Genomic DNA, 16,219 nt, shown 5'->3' on the forward strand with positions numbered 1-16,219 from the left:
AGGCTATAATTAGATAAGCTGTTGGTTACTTTTAAAGTGATTGCAATAACCTATAAAAAAGTTTTCTGGGACACTTCAACAGATGAAGTACTGAAAAAAAACCAAAATAGATGTTTTCTGCCATTTCCTGGTTAGCTGTGATCTTTGCTAAGGCCAGAGGTTTTTTTCCTATATGAGACAAAGAGGAAGCATGCAAATGCCTTGCTAGAGTCCCCCTTCTTTTCTCAGATGGTGCCTGAGCTCTACACTTATTTTTTTTTTTCTGTAACCTTGACACACAAGTTGAATGCAAGACCTCATTAATGCTACTGTACTCCTTGTTATTTTCAGTGGCAAGGGAAAGTTAATGCACACATGGAATCCTCTGGCACTCTGCCCGTTGTGTTTTATAGACCTGTGAGCAAAGATAAGTGATACGGGCAGGAGCATGCTAAAGGCATGCTTGCTCTACAGCTTCCTCATTGCTGGAGTGGATTAATTGCAGGTCCATCTATGCTGGCATGTAGTGTGCCACTCTAGAGCAGAGGAATCCATTTGGAAATGAACCTTAATGGAAAATGAAGTAATGTTCTCGGATCGTGGCATTGTCTGAAGCTCTACTTATCCTTCTCCACTTTTGGAAACTGGCTCATTCTTTGTGCCTAAAAATAGAACAAGTTGAGAAGGGAAGGAACAGAGTCACAAGACAAATGGGTAACTATGTCCCTTGAGTCATATATAGCAAATAATACTGCTCAAGGCGTATGTTTTAATTGAGGTTTGCAATCCTGTCCACAGTGATGTCAATTCTAGTGTTGTGTTTGAGTGCACAAGAAATTCCAACTCTATAAATAGTATATCAAAACTTCTACGAGGCACTAAGTTACACTCTGACCTGTTCTACCGCTTACCGCTAATAGGACCGCACGCTGTCCTTTCACTTCTCCATCTTCTCCGGATGCTGGCCCATCCCTACGTGGCACCGTGACATCCCTGTTCCTTACCTCTGGGGGCTGCCCTCTTTCTCTTGCCCCAGCAGAGGCTGAGTTCCTACAAAGACAGCTGCACAGCACTTAATCTGCTTAATTACAGAAAATGTTAAAACCCAGAAGGCATAAAGATATGTCTGCTCCTCTCTGTGTGTAGGTGTAAACAAAACTGCCCAGTCCATTTTCATTCCTCCTCCCTGACTCTTAGTTGGCTATGGCCATCTCTCTAATCTCCCAAACAAGTTATTTACCAGTAACTTCTTCACAAGTGGAATTACATTTGTGTTTCCATAAATCAGGCAGAAAGGCTAACTGCACTCTCTTACACAGTCTTGTGTTTTCCTTTTGGTTTTTCCTTGTGCAGGAAGAAGCAGAGATCCAGGCAGAGTTGGAACGGCTAGAGAGGGTTAGAAATCTACATATCAGGGAATTGAAAAGGATACACAATGAAGATAATTCACAGTAAGCACGTGGGATTCAGGGACAAGAACATATAACAATTTTTTATTTGTCCCCTTCATAATGGGAAACACTTCATCTTTTTTAAATTGGGATGGTGATACAACTTAGACATTAGGAAAATTTTTTTCAATGAAAGGGCTGTCAGGCACTGGAAGGGGCTGCCCAGGGAAGGGGTCGAGTCCCCATCCCTGGGGGGATTTAAAAGCCGGGCAGATGAGGTGCTTAGGGCCAGGGTTTGGGGGTGGGATGGCAGGGTTAGTGTAAAGGTTGGGCTTGTGGATCTTAGAGGGCTTTTCCAACCTAAATGATTCTATGAACTTGAAGTTCATGTAAGACAAAGGCTTCCAAGTGCATCAAGGTGTCATTATAGTCTTTTGTCAGTGCAAAGGGATCAAATAATATCAGATCTGTCAGTTGTCAACTGAGTTTTAATATTTTTCTGTCTTAATATAAAAACATCTCTAAGCTGTGTAGTAGCTGTAACTTATTGTGCAGTAGATTGCATTATTTCTGTCAGTGTTCTTAAACCATGTCTCTGTTACCAGATTTAAAGACCATCCAACGCTAAATGATAGATATTTGTTGCTACATCTTCTGGGTAGAGGCGGCTTCAGTGAAGTATATAAGGTAAATTTGAAGTGACAATCTGTGGTGTAATCTGAATCTGCAATGAAATATTGCAGTAAGCAGAATTTTTACACTTGTTTTCTCAATGGTGTGTGTGGTTGTGGAGGGAAGAAGGGAGGACAAAGCACATGGTGCATCTGCCTTGCATTAGACCGCAGGCTTGAGATTTTTAGGTTCTGCCCTTGTTGTCAGAGGTCAGACTTCCTGCAAGTGTATGTTTCAAGAAAATGTTGCACCAAGTTTGCAAGTTTTGTCAGGTCAGAGAAGCAAACCGCTTGTTTCTTCAAGTGCTACACACAAATACCCGAAAGTTTTACTGAGTATGGCATAGCAAGTCTGAACATCACTGTAAATAAGAGAAGTACTCTGAATTAGCAGACTCTGTGTGTGTGTGTAGTCTTGGGACTTCCTTGTAACTGAGGATTACGTGTGCATCAGCACTCTTCAGAGTTTGCTACTTGACTGTTATGCTTAGAGCCTTTTCAGTTCTAAATATTCCCCATCTATACCCAGTAGTTCTTAATTCATGTTGAGTTTGGCTAGAATGAAAATAACTATGCCAATGCAAATATTGAAAACTTCACAGTGATTTATTATTTTGATGCAGTACAATAGGTATCTAAACCAGGGGGGCTAGGCTGCTCAGGTAGTGAAAAAAAGAGTGTGATCGGCATTTAAGTACTCTGAATTGCTCCTTGGAGGCTTTGCTGACTAAGTAGAAAGCCTTGGCTCTGCAGATGAAAGCAAGAGGGTATGAATGCTTCATACCTGACTCTGCTTAAGCGTTGTAACTATGTTATTAAAACAAAGAAATGCTTACCCCTTCTTCTCCAGGGTCTTGGCCCATCTATTAAGCATTAAGAGTTAAGTATACAACTTTTGAGATGGACGTAGTTTATCCTTGTCTGCTTACAATAAGATTTTACCCTGTCCTATAAATTACTAGCTGTTGCTGTTCTCAGACAAGGTAAAAGATTTCTTCTAGAGCACAATTCCAGTGGTCCATTCTTTAAAGACTACCTAAATAGCCAGAAACTGGAGGGGGGGAAAACACAGCACAAGATTTACACAGTTCTGCCACTGCATTCTCCAGCTCCTAAATAAGCTGAAACACTTTGCTTCAAGATGGAGAGCTGAAAACAGTGTGAAACAAAGTATTAAAAATCCTCTGTATGATTTGGGTTTTTTTTAACTCAGGTATACAATGAATTAGGAGGCTCGAGGGAATAACAGCAGGGTCTTTCCCAGTGATGAACTGACTAGATTTTGGTAATTTGGCCTTTCTGATCCCATTGTAGCTCTGGCAGTAAAATGTCAGAACAAATGCAGCATTAGTTAGATCCCATAGGGAAGGTCAGATCAAAGCACAGAATATTCCATTGTTTTCAGAGTTTCTTGGTTTCATTAGTGAAACTAATTACACCAAAATGTGGGTTTGCTCTTCTCTCAGTGTGTTGTAATGCTGATTTCCTGGGTGGGGATATTGGTTTGTTAGAGCTTGTCTGCTTTTGCAGTATTAACTTGAAGTTGTGACTCCTACTGATTTTCAGCTCTTCTCTCTGCAGGCATTTGATTTAACAGAACAGAGATACGTAGCTGTGAAAATACACCAGTTAAATAAAAACTGGAGAGATGAGAAGAAAGAAAACTATCACAAGTAAGTAAGGCTGTAGAGCAGACCAGCCGTATTTCCAAACTCCTCCGGTATTTGGTTATCAGTGCCTGTGAACAGGCTGCCATTTTTTTCGTGTGCTTTGCCACGTTTCAAAAGCCACTCTCTTGTCCCAGTAGCTACTTGCAAAAGTTGTGGTCAGATTAGAAATGTTTTAAGCATGCACACACACACACAGTTTTATAGAAGCACTACAGCACAAGGCTTTAAAGCACCAATAGTGTTGTATGAAGAAAGCGTTAAAGTGGCTTCCTCTTTCTGAAATGTCTAAGCTCTGCTCTTGTGGGAAACAGTTGTTCATGCCCATCTTCCAGGTACAAATGTGCACTGTGCTCCCTGAAAGCCTTCCACTTCCCCTTGTTTCCTAGAATACTTTAGTCCTAATCACCTGTGAAAGGATTTACTTACATCTTGGCCTAGAAGGGAGGTACAGGGAGCCTTTTGGTGTTGGTAACACTTGCTCCCTAATGCTATGGATTAGATGAGCTCTACAGAATGGCAGCCCTCTTGATGGGGCTTCAAAGATGAAGCTGTGATCTTCATTCCCCAACAAGTCACTGGGACAAACTAAGCTGAATTTGAGGCCTGGAGGTTGGGCTGTTGAGCATCACGGAATTTTTCTAGAACTTGCTGATTTTTGTATTCAGCTATCTTGGATCCCTTAACAAGTTATTATGAGGTTATTCTATTTTGGCAAGCAGTACCATTAATCAAGATTAGTTATTTTGTAGTATTGCCAGCGTTTGAGACGCACTCAGATTCTCAGGAACTGTTCCGCACACTTCCTTGTTTGCTTGCCTTTTCTTCAGCTGTCTGAATAATGTGCATGGGTTTGATTGAAGTTGGCCTGCTGTGTGGCACATCTAGGTTCGCTATCAGCAGAACTCAGAATTAAGTCACTTGTATGACTAATGCTCAGACTTTCCTGTTTTCAGACATGCGTGTAGAGAGTACAGAATTCACAAAGAACTGGATCATCCTCGAATAGTTAAGCTATATGACTACTTTTCGCTGGATACTGACTCGTAAGTTATGTTGCTATGTCCTTTGACTTGTTTGACCCATTCACTCCAGACAAAGTATTTGATATCTTAAAACTTCCTAGGAGAGTCCAGAAAATGTCCACGCCAATGTTACACAGTGCTGCAGAGAGATCTGAGGCAGTTTCAACATACATTGGTTTTCTAGAGACGCTAGTTCATAAACCAGTATGCTGTGTTACGTCAGATGTGGGGCTTTAGTAGTAAATCCTACTCTTTGTTGGCCTGGGCAAGCGCCCCAGCTGATACAGCTTTCCGCTTCTGAATCTAGCACTTAATGGGGGATCTCTGACCTATGTACTTTTGAGCGTTGAGGACTGTGCTCCTTGAAGCTTATTTTTAGAAAGGGATTAATAGGCTGGAGGACTCTTAATTTAATAAATTGACCAAATAGGTGAGTCTTACAGACAAGCAATAGCAAAGTGTTCTGGTTTCTATCAGGTGCCTTAATTACAACAACTACTGTTTTGCCTTCAGGTTTTGTACAGTGTTAGAATACTGTGAGGGAAATGATCTGGACTTCTACCTGAAACAGCACAAGTTAATGTCGGAGAAAGAGGCGCGATCCATTATCATGCAGATTGTGAATGCTTTAAAATACTTAAATGAAATCAAACCTCCCATCATACACTATGACCTTAAACCAGGTATGCTGTGCTGCTAGCTGACGTGCTAAAGGTAATGGGTTATAAGTAATGTGGGGAAGTTTACTTTGGTCAGACAGCAAAAAGGAGACAAGGCTGTCTGGGAAAACTAACTTGCAACAAGAAAAAAACTAAAACGCATAGAACATGCTGTGGAAAGGGTATTGTCTCCCAGAATTGCAACATAAAACAAGGAAGTAACAAACATTCCAGAAAAAAGTAGCCTCCTTGTTCAGAACGAGCCCTTGAGCCACCAAGTGTCTGTGTTTGGTTTCTTAATGTCCTGCTAGTGTTCTGCTGTTGAGAGCTTCTGTTATTGCTTCATAAAGGTCCCCATAATAACTGGTGTGTTTCATGTTCCCATTCTTCTGTCTTATTCTTTCTGTAATCATCTGCCTGAAAATTTGGTGGCAGAAGCTAACTTGGAAGCGTTTGTTTTTTCATATCATGTCGCAGCTCACAAAGCTGAGGACATACAGTCGAACTGTGTTTGCTCAGGTCTGCCTCTGAATTCAGTAACATCTGCCATGTCGAAGGTCCCTTCCACATGTTGTGGCAGATTTCCCTTTACCATCGGGCAGAGTCACGAGGGGAGAAATGGAAGCACTCTTTTTTTGGGGTGATGCATATTGGCTACACAGCTTTTTTTTCCTAGTCCAGTAAAATTCAGCCACTTCTTTGGGCAGTTATCCCTGGCTTGTCTCCCTATACTGGTAGCACTTAATCAGCATTGTGTAACTGCTGTGTGATGTGGTTTATTGCATCAGCATGAGGAATCTGTACAGGAGGTGGTGCTGTTGCACTAGTTCTAGTGACCCTGGTTCTTCCCCCCCCCCGCCCCTTGCTGCTGACTGTTCTCATGTTGTCTGAGCATGCTGCAGAGCTCTGCCTACAGTTGTCTAAAGCTGTGATTCATCCACTGCCATCACGCACGATTCTGCTGCTTTATTGTAGGCTTTGAGAAAAACAGTGATGATCTGAATTCTTGATCCTTGATGGATTTGTAAAAGACTCTCGCCTAAGCAGTAATTGTCCTTTTTGAGCTTAGAAAGCCACTGGGGAGCACTGCCAGGAAGGCGAGTTTCTGGCTTGTTGAGAGACCAGGGCAAGTCAGGACTTCTGGGCAGAATGAGTCATAACTGTGTATGTGTAGTTCCTCTCCTTGAGCCTCCTTTTTGACGTGCCCTTCCAACGGGACCTTTGGGAGGGGTCAGAACAGCATGGGCATCAAGCTTGCTTGACTAATAGGGCTCAGAATCTGGAGGCTCTCAGTAATGTTGGGCCACTGGATCATTCAAGGATAGGCAGATCAGTTCTAACACTTGGTGGGAGCTGAGCTGGCTCTGGAGCTCAGGGTATTAAGTGTTAAAACATCTACCTTGGGCTGCTGTAGCTCACACTGTGTAGGTTCCTCATCCTCCTGTGCAGAATGCCAGAGTTCAATGCAATCTTATTTTTGTTTTTACCTGCTAGATGTGTATCCTAAGAGGCTATTTCCTTCCTCTGTCTAGGTAACATTCTTCTAGTCAATGGTACTGCATGTGGAGAGATAAAAATCACAGATTTTGGACTTTCCAAAATCATGGATGATGACAGCTACAACTCTGTTGATGGCATGGAACTGACATCGCAGGGGGCTGGTACTTACTGGTAAGCATCGCCTGGGGCACTTGCAAGATCAAGAACAGTTTATAAACAGCTTTGGATCTATGTCAGCTCTGTATGTGCTGCCATTGTCCGTGACAGCTTGAGACACTGGAGGTTTGAGACCCTGGAAACTGCTCTTGTTGTCACACAGCTCCCTTTGAGGCTGGCAGCTTTTTACTTTTCAGTGGGTTAGTGTTTATACATTTGAAAACCATCTCTTACCCAAAGGGCCTGGTGAAAAACTGCATATGCTGCATGCTGCTGAGATAGGGAGCTCTGGAGTGGAGCTTGGTTGCTATTTCACAGTCCATAATGGCACTGTCTTAACAGTTTAAGCAAGGAGGAGGAGAATACCATGCCTATTTGGAAATTCACGTGCATCAGGGAGATGGAGAGAGTATTCTGCTGAAATGAGGAGGCGAAAATCCGTAGTTAGCTCTTACAAAAGATGTAAATCTCACAGTGCTGTCTATAACCAGAGCTTCACTTTTGAGTGTGATGTGAAAGATATTTTCAGCAATACTTTATCATCAGTGCCAAGTGTTGTCACTGCATCACCTGTGGCGTTTATCATCAGTGCCAGTGCCAAGTGTTGTCACTGCATCACCTGTGGCTGAGAGCAAGACCCACGGTGAGTGCTGCGGAATGATTCTTAGATACTGCCCAAGCTGCAGCCTGTCACCATGGGCAACAGTTGTACAGGAACATTTGTTAAGGCGTTCTGTATTGTACACCTCTGTTCCTAAAAATGAAATTAGCTGTAGTTTGAGCGAGGCTGAGTGTCTCTAACTAGGACGTGGCATCTAGGGTTGTATTTCTAGAAATATGTATTTTGGCTGTGTGTTTCTATTGTGGAATTCTTGGTCGAGCCCTTCTAACAACAAATACCAGTTCTGAAGATAAAAGAAAATGGGATTATTTTACGTGCTCTGAAAAGAAACTGACTGTGCTGACTAGCTCAGACCACCAGTGGCTGGAGAGTCCTTGGCATCACTGTTCCCAGAAGGGGTATGCTTGGTGGTCTGGGCCCAAGATGCACAGGAATGAAATTGGGTCCCTGCAGTCTCAAGCCAATATCTGATCGCAGAAGCTTGTTCCTTTCTTTCTAAAGAAAATGATTGAAAGTATTTGGAGATGCTGCTCATAACCTGTTGTCATTTCCTTCTAAACAGGTATTTGCCACCAGAATGTTTTGTGGTTGGGAAAGAACCTCCAAAGATTTCAAATAAAGTTGATGTCTGGTCAGTGGGAGTCATCTTCTATCAGTGTCTCTATGGCAGAAAGGTGAGAAGGCATTTAACTCCTTTCTTAGTGGTGATTCCCAAACCTTTTGGGAGGCAGCCGTGGCTTCTGCCTCCTTCTCCTCCCCAGACTTAGAAGGTGCTTCCGCCTTGTCTCCTTGCCATCAGTTCCAAGGCAGAGTCCATGCTAATAAAGTGGTGAGAATTTACTAGGCTGTGTTTTGCTCTGCACGGCACTTCCTTCAGAAGCAATGTTCTGTAGAACATCTCTTGCCACTGGGCTTGTTCCTACTAAGGCCATTATGGGCAGCACAAAGATGTCTGGCCCTGAACGATACGCGAGGTTCTTGGTCTGGCATTATTTTGTGATGCTTTCAATGCACTCAAGTCTTTGTTGAGCCTGATACTGCTTGATGGCTGCAAGTGTTTTAGAAAAAAAAGTAGGTACAAAGACCCACTCTAGAAGTTTTTAGGATGGCTTTCGGAAGGGGAGAGTCTGGATCAGGAAAAGACGATTTGATAATTGGGTTTATGACAACAGAAGGAATAGGTTGGTGCAGGAAAAGGATTCCATCAACTCTTGTTTTCATGAGTCCTTGGTAACCAAGTGTTGTGAAAGCCTGGGCTTACAAACATGCTGTGTTGCTTAGTGTTGTCAGTCAGACAACTGGTGGAACTAGCCCAGCAACAACTGAAGTGGGTGAATCTCCTGACAGCTTAGATGAAGACCCTCTTGCACGAGCCGAAGGTGACCTGATCCCTCCTTAGCCAGAGCACCCCAGACTGTTCCAGCTTGGTCCCTTTTGTTCAGTTTCAGCATGGGAGCAATGTGTCCTGCTCATCTGGTTGGAATCTGCGGCACCTTCACAGCATTTGTGGGCTTCTTGCCCGGAAAAATGCTGATGTCAAGTGATGATAAACAGTAGTGTTACGGGTGTTTTAAGGCCTGGCACCAACCTTTAACAACTGTCTTCCATTTTTTTTTGGTAGCCCTTTGGTCACAACCAGTCACAACAAGATATTCTGCAGGAGAACACAATTCTGAAAGCTACTGAGGTGCAGTTCCCTCCAAAGCCAGTAGTCACGCCAGAAGCAAAGGTAAATCTTGCAGCGAGTTGGATTGCGCTGTGTATATCAGTCAGCGGTCAGCACTGGCAGCTCCGTCCTCTTGGTTCCCTAAAACCAGCAGGAGTTCTGTGTTTAATGCTTGCCTCCTGCAGAGTGGTCAGTGGCTCTGCATTGTGGAGGTTCTCGGGCTGAGGACCCAACAGTGCAGTGTGTGCCTCTGCCCGTGCTTTCTTCTGATAAAAGATGAGTTTCTGGTGTAGGCACTGGGCTGTCTAGGAGCTGGGCTGTCTCTCTGGTCACCAGGGAAGGAATTTCAGCACTGGGGTTGTCAGATTGGCCCTGTGCCCAAGGAATTATCTGTCAAAGCAAGCTTCCTGTTTCTGTCCATCTACTAATTCTTCTTTTGCCTTTGGGGTATCTGCAGGCATTTATCAGACGCTGTTTGGCCTACCGAAAGGAGGATCGGATAGATGTCCAGCAGCTGGCCTGTGACCCATACTTGCTGCCTCATATTCGCAAATCTGTATCCACAAGCAGCCCAGCTGGAGCTGCAATTGCATCAACCTCTGGATCATCCAATAACAGCTCTTCAAACTGAGACAGAGTAATAGGCCAAAAACTGCTTGAGAAACCGGCAAAAAGACTTTCAGAAACAGCTTTGGAATAGAGGAATCCGTAAGGGTCTCAAGAAACCTGTACCAGGTGCTTTTTTTTCTCTTGCTTTTTTCCATCCATAGAGCATGACAACATCAACTCTCATCAAGAAAACCTTCGGCATCTAGGCCAAGCCACGTGGATAGGAGATGGCTTGAGGTTTATCCAGTAAATGACCACAAAAGGGTGGCTGCTCTGAGCAAGGAGGGGAAACTCAAGAAAATACAAAAAGACATGGTTCCATGTACTGTGAACTTCTGAACATGCAGCCTTGGGGAATCCAGGACGCCGTGTGTGCTTCATATGAAGAATGTGGACTTTGGAAAAAGACTGGGCTAGTCCAGTGTTGATATTTAAACATTGTTCTTTTTCTTTTAATAAAGTTTAGGTAACATCTCCTGAAAAGCTCGAAGCACCAAGGTTCAGCTGGGGATGGTATATGACTCTTTGCCCTTTGGAGGGGAAAAAAGTTGATCCTGCCTGTTCATGGCACTAGAGTTAGTGTTTTACCCCTAATTAATTTCAGTTTTTTAAAAATAACAATTTTTTGGAAGAAAACAGTTTTCTGGTCTCAAAAGTGAAACCCGTATTAGCAGGTTCATGGCAGTGTCCATTCTGCGGATGGTGCAGCTTTCTGCTCCCTTGGGATGGCCTCTTAGGAATAATTGTCTTTCTCAGGAGGGCGGTGGAGCCCATAGGAGAACAGGCCTGCATAGATCTCCTGTGATCGGAGTGGATCACAGCTCAGACTGCCACAGGGTTTTCAGCTGCTGCTTTCATAGCTCTCACAACGGTTGCACCTTTTTAATTTATTTGAAGTGCTGTTCTTTTTGAAAACACACCCTGGCACGTTCATGACGTGCTCTTTGCTCTTGTGAGCATGATGTCTGTTGGCTGTTGGCAAGGCAGGCAGCGAACAGGCAATAACTGGAGCACAGCTCAGGTGATCGCAGGTGTGATCTGTGCTCACACAGTACTGTACATATCTTATCCATGCTGTAAAAGTCTGAAGCTGAAGACTTGTCTGCTCTTCTCAGTTAGGTGACTTGGCAGCAAAGCTTCCTCTGTCCCTTAACACTTTCCTTTTAAAACTTGCTGACTTGCCTAACTTCTGCCATCGCTGCATCCGATTTCAAATCAGAGGGAATGAGATGGTGTTCATGAAAGGAGCAAACACTCAAGTTGTTATTTTTTGTCTCCCTTCTGTAATCTGCCTGGAGGGGTCTTACACCTTCAGCTGGAGTCTGCCTGCTGTGAAACGCAAGCCTCGTGTCCCCGCTCTGCCCCCTTTTCCCCCCACATTGAAGGAAAACTGAAAACGTACACAAAAAGCACAGCACTTGAACATGTGGCAGCCAGGTTGGAGTGCTCCTAACATGTGGCAGGAGTTCATAGCCAGAAATATTTAAAGATGCAGTGTTCAAGAGCAAGGTTTGTCTCGGGGCGGGGGGGGTGGGAGCCGAGATGTGCACTACTGCAATTCAGGGTGGTGTTTAAGAAACAAATTACCCTGTGCACGCTTCCTAACCCAATGCCCAGACCACCGTGGTGTGGACTGTCCTCTGTGCTGCACCTCCAGGATTATTGCACCCGCAGCTCTGGCAGCGTGTGGGCTGTTTGGGGCGTTCTCATGGCAAGCAAAGTTCTCAGTCACGCGCTTTCAGAGAGAACTACCGCTTGTCTGCCTTATTGTAAGCCATCATCTGCAAATAATTGTGCTTAAACCTGATCAGGAACTGTTAGTTAACTGAAAAATGGAGGAGTCTGTTGAAATTAAGCAAAGAACCTGGGAAGTGGAGACCTCTGCCGCTTTGATTTTTATTACTATTTTTGTAGTGACTCTTGGGCTTTTAATTGGATGTGTTCAGCTGCAGCTGTGAGAAGGTGGTCTCTAAACTATGAAAAGAAATACTGCATCTTTAAATCCTCAGCCAGAATTTCTTCGCCCTTTCCATCCCTGCTGCTCTATTCTAGAAGTTACCTGTTTAGCAAGCAGCATTTCGACGTGTCTATTCAGCCTCCATCAGGTGAAATCAGGGTTGATGCTTCATCCCGTTCACTGAAACTGATGATTTTGGTGTCTGTCCACAGCGGGGGGAATTCTAAAAGGGTTTTATCTATCCCGGCCCCGTTGTTCCTTGGACATACAGTGTGTGCTATCTCTGTGGGTGTGATTAGTTTTGTGGCCCTTCCCGGGGCTGATAGCAGTGAAGAACCCTGGTAGAATTCTGGCTGCGACACCTTCCGTGTTAATATGGGTTTCACTTCCAATAACAGACCCTATTGCCACACTGTTCATTTACTTAAAGAAAAGTGTATGAAGAATTTGTAACTTAAACCAGGCCAGACTGTTTTGGCTCTACCCAACAGATGAGACATGGATATTAAAATAAGTTTTAAGAAACTGATTTGCTTGGCTCTTACTGTTTTGCTCTTCGTAGCAGTGGCACGAGCTCTCTTACAGTGGCTGCGCGGAGGCGACGCGGGACAAGATGAGGAAGAATGGAGGAAGGTCGCGTTCAACAGCTCAGAGCAGTGAGATCTCTGCATCGGAGGGGGGAGTCGCTTCCTGTGCCGCTAGTGCTGAAAATTACCAAGTCTTGTGTAATTCCTGGCATTGGTCTTGTGCTGGAATATCAAGACAGACATCCGAGGTGGGTTTGTCCCTCATTTCCCATAGAGTAGCAGCTCCCTGAAGTTGCTATGCGTGTTCAGGACACAAACCCCACCTTTTTTTGTGTCTCTTGAGGAAAATTTGTGTTGAACTCCCCTGCTCTGGCTCATTGTGCCGCTGCCTGCCAGCCACTCCCCAGCCCATGGGCGCCCGAGGCTCCGGTCTCAGTCACCCGGAATAACAGCATTGAGCAGTGATGAGAAACTCAGCTCCTTTAATTTCTTACGGCTGAGCCTTGTCAGCTTCAAAAAAAAAATAGACAAACTGAAAAAGGACCTTGGCAGCTGAAGATGTCGAGTCTGCTTATATCTGGACTAATAAGTGGGGACCGCCAGTTCACATGCCCATCTCCGCTGCCGGCATCTCCCAGCCTTGGTGTGGGACATCCCCGGGCATCCCTGCCATGAAGCGGGGCGGTACCTGCCCCTGGTTCCTCCGGAGGAAGAGTTGCTGGGGATCGGGGCAAACCTGACGTCACCCTCGCTGCGCTTGAATTTAAAGTCAGCTTTGGGCTGAGCAGGAGTGAAACCAAACACCCAGAGCAGCTCAGCTCCCTCCCCGCTGCTGCAGTTGATTATTTTTCAGCCTCCTATGCCAGTTTTGATGATGCGACGCAGATTTGGGCGGGGGGAGGCGGGGGCAGCGTTTCGGCAGCAAATGCACAGGCATCCTGCGGTGGCGGCCAGGCCTCCGGGCCAGGTACCCACCACGCGTGCGTGGCGCGCCCGGGAGCAGGGACGTAGGCAGGATTACGCGCTCAGCTTGACGCCAGCGGGAACGAGACTTACTGAGGGGCTGCCTCGCTGGATGCTTCGCCTCCTGCGTTAGCGGTTAGGAGTCACGCTATGCAATGAGCTTTCTTCTGCCAAATGGGCCAGGCCCAGTTTATTTTGTGACCTGGCAAACCCTCGACAACAAGGTTTGCTACTGCTGCCAGCGTCTCCCAGGGGTTTGCTGCTGGAGGATGTTATTTTCTGGGTGCTACATGAGCCTGGCTCAAGCAGCCTGGACTTAAACCTTCCCTCTCCCAGCACGGAGGAGAGGAGATGTGCAGCACATGGAAGCAGGACCCAGCGCAGCCCTGACTCCCGCCCAGCACAGAGGTACCTTTTCTACCAAATGCTGATGAATCTTTGCACCGAAACCTCAAATTTCCACCACCACGCGTGGCTGTGCTCACAGCCTCTGCTTCCCCCTGGCCTCGGTGCTGCCCTGGGGGGCAGCTGGGTGCCCCGTGGCCATCACCATGGGTGGGGGCGAGAGGCCAAGCAAACACGGAGCCGCTCAGCCTCCCCTCTCCACGTTCACACCCAGGAACAGGCGTCTTGGCCACAAGGACGCTATTGTCTGTGCCAGGCGGGGGAGCGGCAGCCGGGACCGGGGCTGAGACACGCTCTCGTTTCATCCATTCACTGCGTGGGGGCGCGAAGGATGGGAAAAGCCGCTGGCGCGTGCTGTCGGATGAGGAGCCGCACGCTGCTGCCAGGGCTGTGCGATGGGCTGTGCGATCCTCCGTGCTCCTCGTTGCTCCCAGCCCTGCATCTTGCTCTGGGATGGGTTGCCACAGCCTTGCTTCTTCCTCCATTCTTCGGCTTCAGCTTTGGTGTTTCAATTGCTCCGTTGCTGCTCGTTTCCAAACGCCAGCCAGCTGCTGCGTCAGCGCAGGAGAGGCTTGGCATTTTGAGCTGATCCAGTAAAGCCTAAATATTTTTCTGTTGAGGTTCGCCACCACCTGCCCCACCAGTGTGGGATGAGCCTCGCCAGCCCAAAGGCAGCCCTGGCCTGGGGCTGCTCTCCCATCTGCTGTTACTTGGGCTGCAAGGACGGGGCAAGAGGGGTGCAATGGTCCAGCAGGAGCTAAAAAGGCATAGGATGGATGGAGCTAAAAATGCAGGGATGCTGTGGGGAGCAGCAGGGTGGAGATGGGGAGACAGCCTCGCAAGCAGGCCAGAACTCCCATCCCCGCTCGAGCAGCCACAGGGAACGTAGGCAGTGGGGTTATAAGGTGCTTGGCTCTGGTTTGCATTCATGGGAAGAAAAACAGAGTTCTGCTCAGCCCTGTCCTCTCTTGACCGAAGCTGCCGGCTGCACGGGAGCCACGAGCGTGTGCTGGCCGGGGTATGTGGGACACGGGCCGCCGTCTCGGCAACCTTCTCATTCTTGGCCTGGCTCAGCTTTGCATCGAGATCAGGGCTCAAAACCTGCTTTGTTCAGCATTGGCTCATCCCGGCTTCTGCTAATCCCGAAAATCCATCCGCTCGCACCCAAGCTCAGGAGACCGGCTGGGATCGATGTCAAAACCCCTCCAGGCTAAAAGGACGGAAAGGAGATGGCGGGGGACAGAGGTGTCTGTGGCTACTACGAGGTAAGGCAGTGGTGGAGGTGGAAACGAAGTATCTAGGGCTGACTACGTGGCCGCTGGACCACGCTGTTCCTGCTGGAAGGGGCCACGGGACAGGGTGGGAGCTTTGCTCCCCGGTCCCATCCCCGCTTCCGGCAGGAGGAAGATGCCGTTCGGGATGTGCTATCCTCTGCCGCTCTCCAGCTGCCTTCCCTCCCTGCTCCGCGACCTGGCTCTGCTAATTTGCTCTTGAGTCATGCAGAGAAAGTGTTTTTCTAAAAGGCGAATTTCTTGCAAACGGCTGGAATTCCTCTCTGCCCCTCTTCAGGAGCCCTGGGGAGGGCAGGGAGGAAGGAGAGGCAGCGGGCTCAGAGGGCAGCGCTGCTCCCCGGGCAGCCCCCGGCCTCGTCTCGCCCCCGCGGCGGAAGGGCAGGGATCTCGGCGCTGGCCCTCCCAGGGCTGGAGCGCCCTGAAATTCCTCGTGGCAGCTTTGAGCGAGCACATCTGGTTTTAATAAATTATTTGCAGCTTGAACTTGCCTGACTTTTAAAGGCTGCAGAAGACAGAGCAGTAAAAAGCCCCAAGAGCTGCAGCACAGGGCACCCACAAAGGGACCCCCTTTGCAGTGCTGGGAACCCACAGGGTTGGGGAGGGGGTCTGGGGCTGACCAAGCCCCTGGAGGGACCCCAGCAGCTGGCAAAGCTCCTTCTGCTCCTTGCAAGAGCCATGGGGACGGTCGGTTTGGAGGCAGGGAAATGGCCCTTCTTTTTGGCCAGGATCCTTCTACCCACAGCTGGGTGTCGAACAAAGCCGGGGCTGATCTTAAATATTGTGTTTCTGTGCTCAGGCGAGGAGCACGGGGAGCAAACTGCAGTGGTGCAGGCGAGGGTGCCTCCCCAACACACCCCACACCCCCCAGTGGAGCCCCAAACACCAGCACTGAGACACCCCCCCTCCCAGCACTGAACCCATCGGCACTTGGGAAAACCAAACCCCCAGGAGCATCAGCATCACGCAGGCGCTCGGTGGCCACCACCATGCCTGGGGCATGGAGGCGCTGAGCCCCTGCACGCTGTCCCCAGGCTCAACCTCAGGGGGAAAGGTGTAAATGAAATGGTGTTTTGGGGTGAGCCCCCTGCCATACCCCCATGCGGGTTCCCCACGGTGCTGGGGGATGTGTC

General features: G+C 47.4%; 1 protein-coding gene across 1 annotated transcript in view; it reads left to right on the forward strand.

Annotated features, from left to right (window-relative positions):
• Nucleotides 1-12,204, forward strand: part of TLK2 (tousled like kinase 2) — a 41,943-nt gene extending 29,739 nt beyond the window's left edge. The window contains 9 exon segments of the mRNA XM_035903561.1: nucleotides 1,333-1,430; nucleotides 1,976-2,057; nucleotides 3,623-3,714; nucleotides 4,665-4,754; nucleotides 5,247-5,416; nucleotides 6,925-7,063; nucleotides 8,233-8,344; nucleotides 9,292-9,399; nucleotides 9,794-12,204. Coding sequence (XP_035759454.1) covers nucleotides 1,333-1,430; nucleotides 1,976-2,057; nucleotides 3,623-3,714; nucleotides 4,665-4,754; nucleotides 5,247-5,416; nucleotides 6,925-7,063; nucleotides 8,233-8,344; nucleotides 9,292-9,399; nucleotides 9,794-9,967 — 1,065 coding nt within the window. The 3' untranslated portion in view covers nucleotides 9,968-12,204.
• Nucleotides 12,205-16,219: the final 4,015 nt, after the last annotated feature.

This window comes from Egretta garzetta, unplaced genomic scaffold, assembly GCF_000687185.1.
Source record: "Egretta garzetta isolate BGI_Z169 unplaced genomic scaffold, ASM68718v1 scaffold100, whole genome shotgun sequence".
Lineage (NCBI taxonomy): Eukaryota > Metazoa > Chordata > Aves > Pelecaniformes > Ardeidae > Egretta > Egretta garzetta.